General features: G+C 35.1%; 1 protein-coding gene across 1 annotated transcript in view; it reads left to right on the top strand.

Annotated features, from left to right (window-relative positions):
- Nucleotides 1–16393, top strand: part of MYO16 (myosin XVI) — a 449416-nt gene that overhangs the window by 236712 nt on the left and 196311 nt on the right. Inside the window, exon 21 of the mRNA XM_005884469.2 lies at nt 6841–6913. Coding sequence (XP_005884531.1) covers nt 6841–6913 — 73 coding nt within the window. The remainder of the gene's footprint in view (nt 1–6840; nt 6914–16393) is intronic.

Below are 16393 nucleotides of genomic sequence, written 5' to 3'. Positions count from 1 at the left end.
TGTGAAAGACAAAGAATGTCCAGGTCAACCGAAAAAGTTTGAAGACCAACAATTACAAGCATTATTGGATGAAGATGCATGTCAAACTCAAAAACAACTTGCAGAAAAATTAAATGTTGCTCAGCAAACAATTTCCAATCGTTTGCAAGCAATGGGAAAGCTTTTAAAGGAAGGAAATGGGTGCCACATCAACTGAATGAAAGACAAATGGAAAACCGAAAAGTCATCAGTAAAATGTTGCTTCAACGGCATGAAATAAAGTATTTTTTGCATCGAATTGTGACTGGCGATGGAAAGTGGATTTATTTTGAGAATCCCAAATGCACAAAATCATGGGTTGATCCAAGTCAACCATCAACATCGACTGCAAGGCCAAATCGCTTCGGAAAGAAGAAGACAATTCTCTGCACTTGGTGGGATCAGGAAGGTGTGGTGTATTATGAGCTTCTAAAACCAGGTGAAACTGTTAATACTGATCGCTTCCGACAACAAATATACAATTTGAACCACACTTTGATCATAAAATGACCAGAATGTGCCAGAAGACATGGCAAAGTAATTTTGCTTCAAGATGACGCACCATCACACACTTCAAAACCAGTTAAAGACACTTTAAAAGATCTTGCCTGGGAAGTATTAACCCACCCACTGTATTCCCCAGACCTTGCTCCTTCAGGTTACCACTTGTTCCAATAGATGGCACAAGCACTTTCTGAGCAGCACTTCAAAACATACGAAGAATTAGAAAATTGGGTCTCTGAATGGTTTGCCTCAAACAAAAATGTTTTATTGGGACGGTATCCACAAATTACCTGAACGACGGGGGAAAATATGTAGCTAGTGATGGACATTACTTTGAATAAAGCACTTTTGATGTTTCTCTTGAAATTATCATGTTTTCTTTGATTACAAAATCCGCTATTATTAACTAGTACACCTAGTATATATTTAGTGGAGCTTATAATAAATAAGGACATACAGTGGGGCCTTGACTTACGAGTTTAATTCGTTCCGAGACCGAGCTCGTTAAGGAGCTCGTTAACTCAAATTACTCTGTCAACTCAATGCAAAAAATCGGCCGAGAGACAGCTGGTATCTCAAAAAACTCGTTAGTCGGGACACTGTATGTGTATTAAAAGTATTAATGCTTTTCAGCTATGCTAGCTTTCACTGATAAGAATGGCTTAAGTGATCTTTGTACTCTTATTCTTGGAGAGAGTTCCCTTCCTGGTTTATCTGTTGTAGGTCAGAATTAGACTTGTTCATAGGACCAGCAATTGGAAGCAGCTTTATGTGGTTCTTCATAAGGCTTACATACAGAGGAGCTCATGTTAGACAGCCTGAGTTCACATCCTGGCTCCCTCTAATGCTAATGTGCCCTTGGATAACTTAAATCTTCACTCTATCTCAGTGTTCTCCTCTGTAAAATGGGGTGTCACTGTACTTATCTCCTAGGGCAGTTTTTAAGGCTAAATGAGGTAAGATATTTTTAATGCTCATACAGTGCTTGGTACACATTAGCTCTAGTGTCCATCCCCATCTCAGGATTTTCTCATATATCCAGGTTAATTACCTGTACATTTCATCTCAAGGGCTTTCCAAATTTTACTTACTAACTTCTTCTTTTAGTGCAGAATAAGTACAAGGAAAGCCCGGGTCTAGGAATGATGTTGGTATGCACAATACCACAAAGGATAGAAAGAGGCAGACAGCTGCTTTGGTCAACACTTCCACCCCATCACCCAGCTTCTAGATCAGCTTGTCAGCAAGTGCAGTCTCTTTCCTTACTTTCATACATGTGTTCAGAAAATTACAAGCCTCAGGTACTTTCTTCAGTCAAAGAATAAAAGAGATTAACTCCCAAAAGTATGCAATTCTGTAGTCACACCTCTCCACCCTGAGTTCCTCCCCTAGGCTAGAGAAACCCTGGGAGAGCTGCTGTAGAATGGGCAGAATTAGCCTCCACAGTGAATGTGCTTTGTTAATGAAAAATATAACATATTAACTAAATTCTTCAGCATATTTGTAGCAGTTAGTAAATTCCATAGCATAGCCCAACATCCCCAAGGACTTTGCACCACTAACCTCTGATCTAACCACAGCCCAACATCCCCAAGGACTTTGCACCACTAACCTCTGTGTAACTTCTCTGATCCCCAGGGTAGTGTGTCTGAACAGCCAGGTTGCTCAAGCCTGGAATGCTTTCATATTTCATTCTGACCCTGTCTGGGGTCCGACAGGTCACTGATCAGTTGAAGAGGCTGATTCAACTCTAGCTCAATCTCAGAGCTTTATGCAAAGCAGGATTCAGCTATTTCCTAACATGACAACAAATTTAGGTAACTCTCTAGTTAATTCCCTTGCCTAGGATGATTGCAGTTAAAATCTGACTTGCCCATACCACCAGATCTCTCCGCCCAAATAAAAGGAGCTCATCCATGATTTAAGGTGCATATTCTATTTAATTCAGACCTCACCCCTTCCCGTATTCACGCATAGAAAACAACAATAAAACCAGAAAGATGCCTCGGCACTTAATATTTTTTGTCTGATATAAAAGGTGTTGTACTTTATTAATAAGTTAATGCAGGTGAGACAATTCTGTTAACCATCAGGAATGCCCTCAGGAGAATTCTAAGGAAGAATTTGAACTAAAACAGACCATCACATTAATATGTTAATTTTGCCTATAGGATTGAATCCTGGTTGATCAGATGACCTCTGCACCTCCTTGCTAGAAATTGGATGTTGAGTTAAATGCCTGTGTAATATGAGTCAAGATATCAATAAGAGAAATGACAGTAATGCTGACTGCTACATAGTATGGGCACTTTGCTGGCTGCAAATTCTTGTCACCCTCCTGCCAAGGTTGCTATTACAAAAACAGACACATATTTCATTCAATCATAAATGATGAAATAGATTTTTGAAAAAAATGAACACATTATGTCTGTCAGTAGTTGCAAAAGTAACCCTTAGAATGCATTAAACCTACATTTAATTTTTCTCCTGAAAATGATCTTTCCTTCCTTACCTTAATTTTTTTATAATGGCATTTAATTTTGTAACTAAATGTAATTTAGAATGCAGTATCTATGAAATCTGAAAAAAAATCATTAAAAAGGAGTGCTCTTTAAATCAAATTTATGCTAGTCTCAATTACTAATAACTTACTTCCCCCAATCTGAACCAGAATCTTTTAACATATTTTTCTCACTCACATACCTGCGTGGCCTCAGCATCCTTCCTCTACTTGTCAACAGGAAGTCTTCGTCCTTACGAGAAGAAGGACGTATGTAGTGACATTGTGTCACCAGTAGCTCTTGCCCTTTCCTCTAACTCCTATCAACATTATGTGCTGTAACTATAGGGCCACTGCCGCCAAGGACAGCTGGGAACCAGACAGGGAAGTCACACATGAAATCGTGACAGAAGTTGGCTGGAAGCATCATACTAGGACTAGCATGAGGACGCACCCCTGCTTCTTTCTCTTCTGATCTCAGGGTCCCTGTTGCACCTGCCATCACTGGACAAGCAGACACCTTCTGTGCTACACTCTTCTCTCTCTGTCCTTAAGGGCATTGTTGTCCTTTCCTCCACCATTTCACAGAATACCCAACATGCATTTAATCATATATATTTTTAAGTAAAGTTAATGATAAAGAGTATTATAATACCCAATATAGGACATTTAAAATTTTAAGATATCAACTCTAGGTGTACTGTTTAAGACATTTACTGTTAACTTTTTCTGTGTTAATTACTTTTTTTTAACATGGTTGAAATTATACCATAAGTTACTGTAAATATACAAAAGGTATACATTTTGTTCCAGTGGTTAGTTTTTAGCTTATTGTTCAAGAACATTTACCATGCATTTACAGTGTCCTTATCAACATCAATTGAATATTTACTGCTTATAAAATGATATTGTTTCACTATAGAAACCTTTAGACAGTTCAGAATGGTAAAAAGTAATAAATAAAACCATCTCTATTTCTTCTTCTCAGCCTGATTGTATGTTTTTCTAGATCTTCTGGAGATATAATTGGGTTATTCTTTATACAGAGCTTATTTGTTGCTTTCTATTAACTTGAGAGTTTTACTAAATTAATTCATCATAGGATGCATGCCATCTAATTAATTGTGTCTTTAGTATAGGATATTTATTATTCCTTTTTTGTTTTTGCTGCTGTAATTAAGATAACAATGAACATTCTTGTTCATAGTATTTAATTACAATTCTGGTAATTGTGTTAGTATAGGTTCCTATATATGAAAGTATTGGTTCAAATGAAATGAACATTTCAAAATTTTATACCACATAACTTAATTGTTTTATAAGAAGGCTTTACCAATTTAAACTCCTAAAAAAAGTGTATGAGACTTTATCATCCTAAGTTTTAAAATATTATTTACTTTGCAATTTTAATGAGATTGACCTTTTTTATATGCTTGTTAGCCATTTATAATTCTTCTATTAGCCACTCTCTTCATTTTTATAGCAAGTTTAAACAACTGATTTTCAAAAAGCAATTGCCAGTTATTGGAGGTATCATGTATGTTAGCTATTATCTTAGAACTTTATTTGCATCTCCTCTAATTGTAACAACAATCTAGCTAGACACATATTACTGGTTATCTTAGTTTTATAGATGATAAAACTGCAGCTCAGGAAATTTAAGTAACTTGCCAAAGTTATCTAACTAAAAAGTGTTTGAACTAGGATTCCTACCCAAAACAAAACAACACCCAAGCCTGACAAGCTTCATTACTAAGCTCCTGCAAGAGAAACAGTGTAGCTCATAACATGGAAAACACACAAAACACACACACACACACACACACACACACACACACACACACACACACACACCAAAACAAAGCAACACATCAGCCCAGACCTCCGCATCATTGTTACCACTGAGTGGACCTCACTCCCAGCCTAGCTCCATGTACATTCTAAAGAGGGTAGGATGGAAAGAAGCATGAATGGAGATTATGTCTGACTGCACACATGTGTCAATAGATTGAGAAAAATATCTATGAGAGTGAATGAGACAATGCATTTTAAAATAATACCTCTAACAGAATTTCATTTTATACTATTTATGCTGCAAAATTTTTTTTTGTGTTTGTATAATCATACCTTTAAACATCTTCCTTTGGTTTTTCCCAGAATTGAAAGCAAAACAAAATCATATTTCTTTATTGTTGTTGTTGTTGTTTGTACATTTATAGTTTCTTGTTCTAACATTTAACTCTCTAACCATGTACGATTTATTTGGGCACACAGGGTGAGGTTTAGTTTCTTCTAAAACACTAAATGCATTATCTAGAGGCATCCATTGAATGACTGTTCCTTCCCCCCACTGCTGTATATTCTTTGTCATGTGAAATCTATATTAAGGACTTTTAAAATGCTTTCCCTTCTGCATCTGAAGCTCATCTTTGTACCATTGACAACAAATCATCTTAGAGGCAGGATATCACATAATCAATACTCTACCTTTTTTTTTCCAAAAAAAGGTCATTTAAGTGACATAGACCCTAAAGCAGCGGTTCTCCACCAATGGGTTGCGAACAATGAAAATACATCCTGCATATCAGATATTTACATTACGATTCATAACAGTAGCAAAATTACAGTTATGAAGTAGCAACGAAAATAATTTTATGATTGGGGGTCACAACATGAGGAACTGTATTAAAGGGTCGCGGCATTAGGAAGGTTGAGAACCACTTTCAGAAAGGATTATGATTATGTTCTGATTGTGAAAACAAAATCCAGATACAAATGAGTCCATTGCCAATGTGCTTCTGTAGTTTGTACAAATCAAGTGGAGAGAATACAACCACCAAAGTCTGCATGAGCAAGGGTGGTGGTATTGAATGATAGGCACCATAATGATGACGAGATATCACACCCACTGGCAGAAAAGGAGGAGAACAGGGGTCCCAATGCTCTGGACCAGCGATGTGGAAGGGGTGGGGGGTGTGCCCCCCTGGCCACCAGCATTCCAGAATCATCATCCATCATGGAGGGCTTTCTTTGCAAGGAGAATCCTCATGCACATTCCTTCGTGCTGCCACCAACACTCCTCACAGAAGCCAGGTTGTCAGGGCTGCTGTCACCAACCAGGTTTTCTTCCTTCTTTCCTCACTCTCTATGAGGGTTCCAACATCTGTGATTTAAACTGCCCAAGACTTTGCAAATTCCAGTGTAGTTTACATTGGCGAGGAAAAAGTACCACAAGGTACTTGATTGATTTCTTTCAATTTTACAACCAAGTTGCATGTTCTTTCTTCTTCTTCTTTATTCGTAAGAATTCCTTTAGGAAGATCATAATATGAATTTTGAAGAGGCTGAATTTAATCTATCAAAGAATAAGCATGTGGCTTATCATTTACCTCATATTGTACCTATGTGTGATGAAGAAATTGCTTGATTCCTGCTTGTGTAACCTAACAAGATAAAGTATTAGCAGATGAGAGCCACTTAGCAGGTGGGCACAAATACCTTTAGAGAAAGGAAATCTAGAGAAGACACAGGACTGTTTCAGAAAAGCAAATATTAAGCCACCCCATGTATTTTTATATTTTAAACTTAGAAATCAATTTCTTTTAATGTTCTCTGTTTGAATCAAGGCATTAAAATAGCACTTTCCCCTCTAATTTTCAGTTTTTCATCGAACTCTTCGGTAATTATTTGCATGCTGGTACTTCAAATTAGCAGGGTTATGCTAAGTGGCCAGATTTCTCTGTTCTGAAGTAGCAAGGGGCAGGGGGTCCTGTAAGAGCTTGAAGTATGCCCACTCACTGTTTCATTGCTCATTTCAGCATGCAGCCTTTGCATATTGGAATATTGGACATCTTTGGTTTTGAAGAATTTCAAAAGAATGAATTTGAACAAGTAAGTGTTTGTTTTTGAAATTTGATAAACTTTAAAATGTTTTCCCCCTCTAATCAGTTAGCTGTTTTTAATTCATTAGAGACTATTTGCATAATTGCTTTCAAATACATAATTAAAAAAAGTACTTTGCCATTCTGTTTTAAAATTAACATCCCTGCTTTGTTGACAGTTTATCGTTTTTTGTGTGATCTTGTAAGCAACTGGCATAATCGTATTTTTGAAACAGAGGCACTTGTTTTGAAAGACAATGCTTGATGAAGCGCTGAGTTGTGCTTATGCTGTTTCAAGTAGGTCAGAGAGACAGACGGAGGGCATCTGTATTTGAAATCAGGGCAAAGATCTTCAGAAAGCTTGGCTAAAAAATCAGAATGGAAATACTCTCTTATGCTAAATGCTGTTATTTGTAGGTTCATCTTTACGTGACATGCATACATATGACTATGTCAAACTCATGGAAATAGATTAAAGAGGCATTGATTATTTTTAATCCATTTACAATTTAGGGCACCTTGAAAGGCACTAATTTGTTTATGTACCTTAATAGTACTGGATAAATAGTTTGATCAAGTTAAGTATATCTAAAAATTAAGTGTTAAAGAAGAGAGTAGAAATAGAATTTGCCTTACCAGGCAGAGTAAGAAAAATAAACCTGAAAAAAGATACAAGTGGAAAGGTAGAAAACCAAGCTGCACACGAAGAATTACAACTCCCCAGTGTTTAGGGAGAACTGCTAATAATTGCATAACTTGAACAGCTGTCCTTTAAACTAGATGATGGGGTGGTAAAGGACACTGGACAAGGAATTAAATAGAGTGAGTTTGAAACCTAGTTCTGTGACTTCTATTAGCAAAGCTTCTGGGCCGAGATGAAGGGTCTATAATGAGCTTGGATTTCGTATTCTGTAAAATTAGAATTATTCTAGATTTACACAATTGTGAGATTAAACAAGATTACTGTTATAGAGATCCTGATGTTTTCTGGCGCACTGTACCTGTTCAAGAAATGGTGGATAGCAATTCTTACTGTTGTAAATGGGAACACCGGAAAAACTTTTAAAATTCAGCTATATTTTTTTTCCTTAAAAAGATGATACAGCATCCTGTGAGTACATCCTAAATCATACTTACTTACTTAATCCAGGGTGAGTCATCATGAATCATGTTTTTTAGAAAACATTCCAAAAAACCTAGAATGAAATAAGCTGAAGACCATAGATATTTTTCTCTTTTCATACTTTTGTATCCATGGATTCATAGAAAAAAGAGGACTTCATGGTTGTGCTTATTTATTGCTTTTAATAAGAAAAACGGTGATGAAAATAAGGAAGAGAGCAGTTAAAAACATGATCAGTTAATGCCAATATGTGATGTACTTCTCAGTGAAGTGTTTGAATGGTAACTGGCAGCCATATGGATTCCTCATATTTAAACCTTAGAAAACTTACACACTTTCATGTCTGTGATGAGACTTTCTGGATTCTCCATCACGTCCTAACATGTAGAACTCACAGGTGAAATGATGTCAAGACCTCTACTAGGAGCATGCTCTCAGCACCCTGCTTCACACCCCAACACAGTCATCTATCAAGACTGTGCTGGTAACTGATATTTACAAAACATGTATGTTATTTTCTTATTAAAACATTTTATTTCACTATAATTATGTATATCCCATATTATGCCTTCATTCTGGTAAATATTTGAATAATATGTGTTAGAATAGATTCATAGCCTGAGATTTTTATATAACGAGGAATGACATTTTTTTCCCAAATCCTAAGAATGAATCTCTATTAAAAAGCAAAGGTAGTTTTAGACATTTATGGTTAAAATTGCAAGACCAATTCTTAGACACATTAATATTTTAAAAATATTGATACCTCTGTGACATGTAATTCTTATTATTCAAAAAGTGAACTCCTATTCATGTGGAAGAAGCCTGAAAGGCCATTAACTTGGTCTAAACAAGCTTTATTTAAACCTTAGAAAACTTACACACTTTCATGTCTGTGATGAGACTTTCTGGATTCTCCATCACGTCCTAACATGTAGAACTCACAGGTGAAATGATGTCAAGACCTCTACTAGGAGCATGCTCTCAGCACCCTGCTTCACACCCCAACACAGTCATCTATCAAGACTGTGCTGGTAACTGATATTTACAAAACATGTATGTTATTTTCTTATTAAAACATTTTATTTCACTATAATTATGTATATCCCATATTATTCTTTCATTCTGGTAAATATTTGAATAATATGTTTTAGAATAGATTCATAGCCTGAGATTTTTATATAACAAGGAATGACATTTTTTTCCCAAATCCTAAGAATGAATCTCTATTAAAAAGCAAAGGTAGTTTTAGACATTTATGGTTAAAATTGCAAGACCAATTCTTAGACACATTAATATTTTAAAAATATTGATACCTTTTTCTTAGCAGGTGTGCTTTGCTATTGTACACAATAGTAACTAGAAGCCATTTAGAAGTATAAAATCATTTTCTTACTGATGAATCCCAAGTCATTTACAGTGGACTTAGTAAATTCCGAAATTTGCCTGGGAACTTTCTAAAGGCCATTGATTTGAATGATACATTCTAGTTTCTTGAGTTGCTAATAGATTGTGAACTTTCTTATTTTTTTATTCCATTGGAAACTTTCAAAGAAATACTTGATAAACCGATATTATATTCAGACTCAAACCCAGGCAAATATTATTGCCTTTATAAGTGTTTAGTTTTATTCAGTTTTAAGCTTTTGACCCATCTCTGAGATGTTCATTGGAATGTCAACTTCTACAGGGTTGAAGTTGTATTTGACACACAGCATTTTGTATATACTAAAAGTTTGACAACTGTGTTCTAAATTGAAATTTTACATATAAACTCATGAAAAATATCTTCACAGTGTATTTCCTCGTTGTTCTCCTTGCTGAAGAATAAATGTATGGAGTTCTTGACAATTGTTCCTCCATAAGAAACTTAACAGATGTTTAGAAAAGGGACAAATTGGAGGAGATATAATAGGCATATTAAACCATCAGCTTCTCCAACCTTGGTATCCTCAAGTAGCTCTAAAACAATGGTTCCCAACCTTTTTTGGCCACAACCCACCTAAATATCTCTAAAATCCTGATGGCCCTCTGTGACATGTAATTCTTATTATTCAAAAAGTGAACTCCTATTCATGTGGAAGAAGCCTGAAAGGCCATTAACTTGGTCTAAACAAGCTTTCAAAGAACATGGCTTTCATGAAAGAGAAAAATAAAAGAACAAAAGGACAGTTGAAGTACTGAGGAAGAAATCACTAAGAAATTGTTTTAAAAATAATAATATGAAGTAATATTACAAAATAGCAAATAAAGTTTCAAAACATATAATAGAGAACTGAAATCCATAAATATGTCACAATATATATTTACATACTGTATATGAAGCCCCTAGAACCATAAGGAATGAAAAATTTCACTGTTAATAACTCATTCTTGAATTGCCCCCCTTAAAAGTCAAATTGCCCCCCTTGGTGTGTGTGCCCCATGTTGGGAACCACTGATCTAAAAGATTAGATGAATGGTTGTGATCCTTTTGATAATAATTTGTTTCAGCTCATAGGAAGTGTTAATCCCATTTTCTTTGACTCTTAATAACTTTTACTTTGAGCTATTTCATATATTGTAATAAACACCACATTTAAAGTAACAAACACCATATCTATCAGCATTAGTCTGATGATTTAGTGGAGAAGGGCATGCTAAAATTGAGTCCTGAAGTACCTAAGTACCTATGGAGAGGCTCTGCATGTATTACCTTGATTAAGTAATTATGTTATTATCAGCTTACTTTCTGTTAGGTAATATAAACTTTATAAACTCTCTTTTATTATGTGAAGTTGATCTCTAGTACTGTAAGGATATCTCCTAAGCCATTCAAAGGAAAGCCTCTCCAGTTGACTCTTCAGCATTATGCAGTGAATTCCAGTTTATAATGCTTGATAAGTACAAAGATGATTAAAAAAAAAGGGTACCTTCTTACACATTGCAATGCCAGTGTTGTTAGAAAAGAGAAAGCAATTCAAGGCAAAAAGTAGAAAGGTGTGGTAAAAAATATTTCTACTTCCAGAGATGAATATATATTAAGAAAACGAATGAATGAAAACAATGAGAGAACTTGTTAAAGTTGTAAAATCTGCATGTAAAACCAATGACTTTCATATATTTTTAAAACACCTTTTCAGAAGACAGATGGAAGAAAACATTGTTAAAAATGAGTAAATAGCCCTAAGTGAGGGAATCTGTAAAATGCTCTGGAAAGTCACATAATTACACTTAAACAAATGGAAAGATATACTGCATTTTTAGAGAGAAAGGGTTAATATTATAAAGATGCTGATTCTCTCTAGATTAATTTATAAATATAACTTGATGCAGTCCCACTACAAATAAATGAAGAACGGATGACAGAATCAGAGCAATTCAATTTTGCAGCTCCTACTAAGTAATGAAGCTAAGCAATGAGTATCAATCATTACTAACATTACCAAAAGAGTGACAACAAACACAAGATGTATGTCAAGTGTTCTTGCCAAAAAGGAAAGCAAAGGTAAGAAGGAAGGAAGGAAGGAAGGAAGAAAGGAAGGAAGGGAGGAAGGGAGGAAGGGAGGAAAAAAGGAGAAATTCTGAATATAATGAAGTTTTGTGAGCTAACTACTAATTAACAGGAACAGAGGACAGCATAACATGTTAAAACTAGGGAGTACACGCTGCAAAATCCAGAATATGGGAAACTGTGCAGGACAAATGGCATAATTTCTTCAACATATAAAATACAAGAGTAAAAAATTAAAAGCAGAAGAGTGACCTATAGATTGAAAGAGATATGAGAGATACACAAGTCAGTTAATTATTTGTACATTATGTAGATCCTGATTTGTTTAAATATTAAAAATATGAGTTATGGATGTAATGTGAAATCTAGATATTTGAGAAATTAAGAAGTTAATTTTGATAGAAATAGTGTGTGATAAAGGAAATATGGATGTATTTTTTAAGTTCTTATATCTTAGAGAATCATACCAAAACATTTTCCAGTTAAATGACACAATGTCTGAGAATTACTTCAAATGAGACTAGTTTTGTGGGTATTAGGGAAATGGATAAAGCAAAATTAGCATTGAGTTGGTAATTGTTGATGATTGTTGAAGATGATTGATGGTAGAAGGAAGTCCATTACATTATCCTCTTCACTGTTTAATATTCTCCATAACATACTATTTTAAATAAATATAAATGACTTTCCCCAAACAAGGATGGAGAAAGAATAGAAAGGCTCTACAATCATAGGAAATTCAAAGAAGGCAAAATAAACTATAGAATCTTACAAATGAAACTGATCAGAAGAGATACTGTCCTTCACTTGAGGGAAAAACATAAAACAGTCCCATAAACCACCAGGAATTCTAAAAACTGAGTTGGAGACTCACAGTACACTCGGCACAGTGAAGGCCCTGGAAAGTCTTGCAGAGAAGCTCATTAGCTTAGCCCAGTGTTTCTCCAATAGGCTTCTATTTTATTATTTTCTAGACATTAGTAATTTACATCTTACACAATCAGTGTTTTGATGAATATATTTGAAAAATACTGAATATCTGAAAATTAATATCCTCCTCCTCTCTCATGTACATATATATGTAGATATATATACACAATTACTATACATATATACTCACATGTATATGTATATATGTATAGTAATTAATGAGCAAATCAGTTAACGGATTATGTATGCTCTGTTCCATCATCTACCTCAATGTGTTTAGCCATGTCTACATATTAAAATCACCTGGAAAGCTTTTAACATATATCAATGCCTGGACCCCACTCTGATTTAATTGGTTTGGGGTCAGGTGGGGACATGGCCTTTTTTAAAAAGCCACCAGTTAATTCCAGTGTGCACTAAGATTGCAAATCACTGTCCAACGCCTGGGGCTCTGCCTTTAACTAGAGTCAGCTTTAATTAATCTCCCACTTTACTTCCATGATGTATATGTCATGCTCCATTATATTTTTGCTTCCGATATATTTCACTGAGTAATAAAGGGAGAACAGTTGGTAAAAATTTACTCAAGAAATTAAGTTTGTCATTAATACAAATGATAGGCCATCTGGATAAGCAATAATGTTCTGTTACTAAAACGTGTTTTCAAAGGGTGCGTAATTTTTATTATTAAACCTGTTAGCAACAGCACTTTATGTACAAAGTGCATGCTAATTAAGCAGTACTTAATAACTGTTCATTCTCATCTATGAATCCTCACCTTTCACCCACATTCAAGTCCACTGTAATATCTGGAAATCTAAAGAAACCCAAACACAATTCTGGTGGATAGAGTTGAAAAGTAAAAATAATGATTGTTTTTGCATTGAAGTCCATGATATTCTCAATTATTGATGCATATTTATGCTTCTAATACATAAACTAATTTTCCTATAAAAACCTTTCCATGGTTCTGTTTAACATACACCCACATACATATATACAACACAGTTCAGTGAAGATAAATCAGGAATAAAGAGGTTCTTGCCGTGATTTTGGCTACCATTTGGTTGGTGGGATACATTCTTCCAATTTTCAACTTGGTATCTGACATAGGATGCTCTGTTTGTATTGGTCCCCTAACTATACTTCCTGGCAGTTTTAAAGTTCAGGTTATAGTACTTCTTTTATATTTTAACTTTGGTTCATACAGTGAGTGCTTTCAACAGTTTAGAATAGGGAAAGGCAAACTCTTTGGGTAAAAAAAATATATTAATCTACACATTACTTCACAGTGAGTTTGAAAACATTCTATTCGTTCATACAGTGAGTGCTTTCAACAGTTTAGAATAGGGGAAGGCAAACTCTTTGGGTAAAAAAATATATTAATCTCCACATTACTTCACAGTGAGTTTGAAAACATTCTCTTTTGAACTGCATGTGCTCCCAGTGATTCCCTTTACCACCAGCATCGCTCTCCTCTGTTAGAAACACAAATACATGTTCCCTTCCGGAAAGCACCGCTGTAATTAAAGCTGTGAGTCAAAAATCACTCCACAGGCCACTCAGTTTTACACAGCGAGCGGGCATTTTCCCTGGGGGATTTTAATAAATTACTTTACCCCCCCTCTTCCAGAATAAAAAGAACAAAGAACGTGATGTACAATAAACGGTTCAGATATATTGTAAGGATCATCCTATGACACAAAGTAACACCCGATGCTGCAGCTTCAAAATTATTAGAAACTCAGTAGAGAAAGCTGTATGTTTTAAGAATCATTTTGACCAGAAGTGTAACAACTCGAGTGGCTCTATTCAAAAGCACAGTCCAAAGCCCTTTCCCATGGGCAGAAAAAGTGGGCAGATTGCTTTATACCTTCCTTGTGGGGGTGGGGGGGAACGAGGAAAGGAAAAAAGAGAAGAGTGGAATTTTGACTACTTCCAGTTCTTCCTAATTTTGCCTAGCTTTGTTCATATTTCATACTTGGTATCATCATTTTGATTAAAACAGCAGAGCAATTCAGTAAAGCCACAATTCAGTTTAATAAAATATTAGTAAGTAAAAATAATTAAATGCCTTCTTTTATTATAAAAATGCTCAAGTTAGTCAAAACACTACTCTAGGCATACATACAGAGATGTCAGCTGTTAGAAGGTCAAGAGCAAGGGGATTCCCACCAATAGTGCACGAGGGTTCCCTTTTCTCCACATCCTTGCCAACACTTGTTGTTTGTTGATTTATTTATTTATACATGTCATTTTAAAAAATTTGATTGAATTTATTGGGGGTGACATTGGTTAGTAAAATTATACAGGTTTCAAGTATACAATTCAGTAAATCATCTGGGTATTGTATTGTGTGTTCACCACCCCAAGTTGACAGTAATTTCAATAAGAATAAATGTAGTTCTTATCACTGCTGTGGAGGTGTACTTGGTGTTGTAGTTTCTTGATTACTAGTGAGCTTAATCTTTTGTGTGTAATGGCCATTTGTATTTCTTTGCTAGTGAAGTACCTGTCATATGTTTGTTGATTTATTGATGATAGCCATTCTGACAGGTGTGAGGTGATATTGTGGCTTTTATTTTTTATTCTTTCAATCACCATTTATCCTCTCTATGCTCTCTTCCATCTCCACCCACTACCATCCCTGAAATCACCACACTATTGACCAGGTCCATGAGTTCTTCCTTTTTTTTCTTTTTTACTCATTCCCTCTACCACCCCTCAGCACTCCACCACACACACAACCAGAGCTGTTTGCCCGCTGCCACTAGCAGCCAACTCATCTTCCCTTATCCTCTCCAGCTCTTCTTGTTTGTTCATTTTTTTATGATAGCCATTCTGATAGGTGTGAAGTGATATAACATACTGGTTTTAATTTTCATTTCTCTGATAATTAGTGACTTTGAGCATTTTTTCATATGACTCTTGGCCATCTGTATGTCCTCTTTGGAGAAGTGTCTATTTAGGTCCTTTGCCCATTTTTTAATTGATTTTTTTTGTGTTTAATTTTTGGTGTTGGCTTTTATAAGATCTTTATAAATTTTGGATATTAATCTCTGTGGGAAGTAGTATAGAGTTACCTCAAAAAATTAAAAATGAAACTGCCTTATGACCCAGCATTTCCACTTCTGGGAATATATCTGAAGAAACAGGAAATACTGTTGAAAAAAATGTATGCATCCCTATGTTCATTGCAGTGTTATTTACAGTAACCAAAATTTGGAAGCAGCCCAGGTGTTCATCATTAGATGAGTGGATAAAATACTGTGGTGTATTTACACAATGGAATATTACTTGACCATTAAAAGAAGGAAATCATACTTTTTATTACAGTGAGGATTAACCTGAAGTGTATTATGTTAAGTGAAAAAAGCCAGTCAGAGAAAGACAAGTACCATATGATTTCACTCACATGTGGAATCTAATGAACAAAGTAAGCTAACAAACAAAATAGAACAGACTCATACATACAGAGAACACACTGACAGCTTTCAGAGGGGAGAATGGTTGGGAGGCTGGGTGAAAAAGGTGAAGGGATTAAGCAAAAAACAAACAACAGAAAACCTCAAAGACATAAACAACTGTATGGTGATTACCAGTGGGAAAGATGAGGGTGAGGTAGGTAGAAGAGGATAAAGGGGGGATAGGTGATGATGGAAGGAAACTTGATTTGGGGTGTTGAACAAAAAATACAATATACAGATTATGTATTATAAAATTGTACACATGAAACCTATATAATTTTATTAACAAAAGTCACCTCAATAAATTCAATAAAAAAGAGCAAGAGGATTTATTCAGGATGTCATCAAAAGTAATTTTTTTTGTAGCTACAGAGCTACAGTCTATTCTGAATGCAAAATGATAAGAAAAGTCTATTAAACATTTGAGGCATTCACATCTATCTAAGCATTTCAATTAGAGAATCTCAAAATGAGGAG

Source organism: Myotis brandtii, unplaced genomic scaffold, assembly GCF_000412655.1.
Source record: "Myotis brandtii unplaced genomic scaffold, ASM41265v1 scaffold83, whole genome shotgun sequence".
NCBI classification, from domain to species: Eukaryota; Metazoa; Chordata; class Mammalia; order Chiroptera; family Vespertilionidae; genus Myotis; species Myotis brandtii.
Note: the sequence above shows the minus strand (reverse complement) of the source record. Positions and strands in the feature narration are given on the sequence as shown.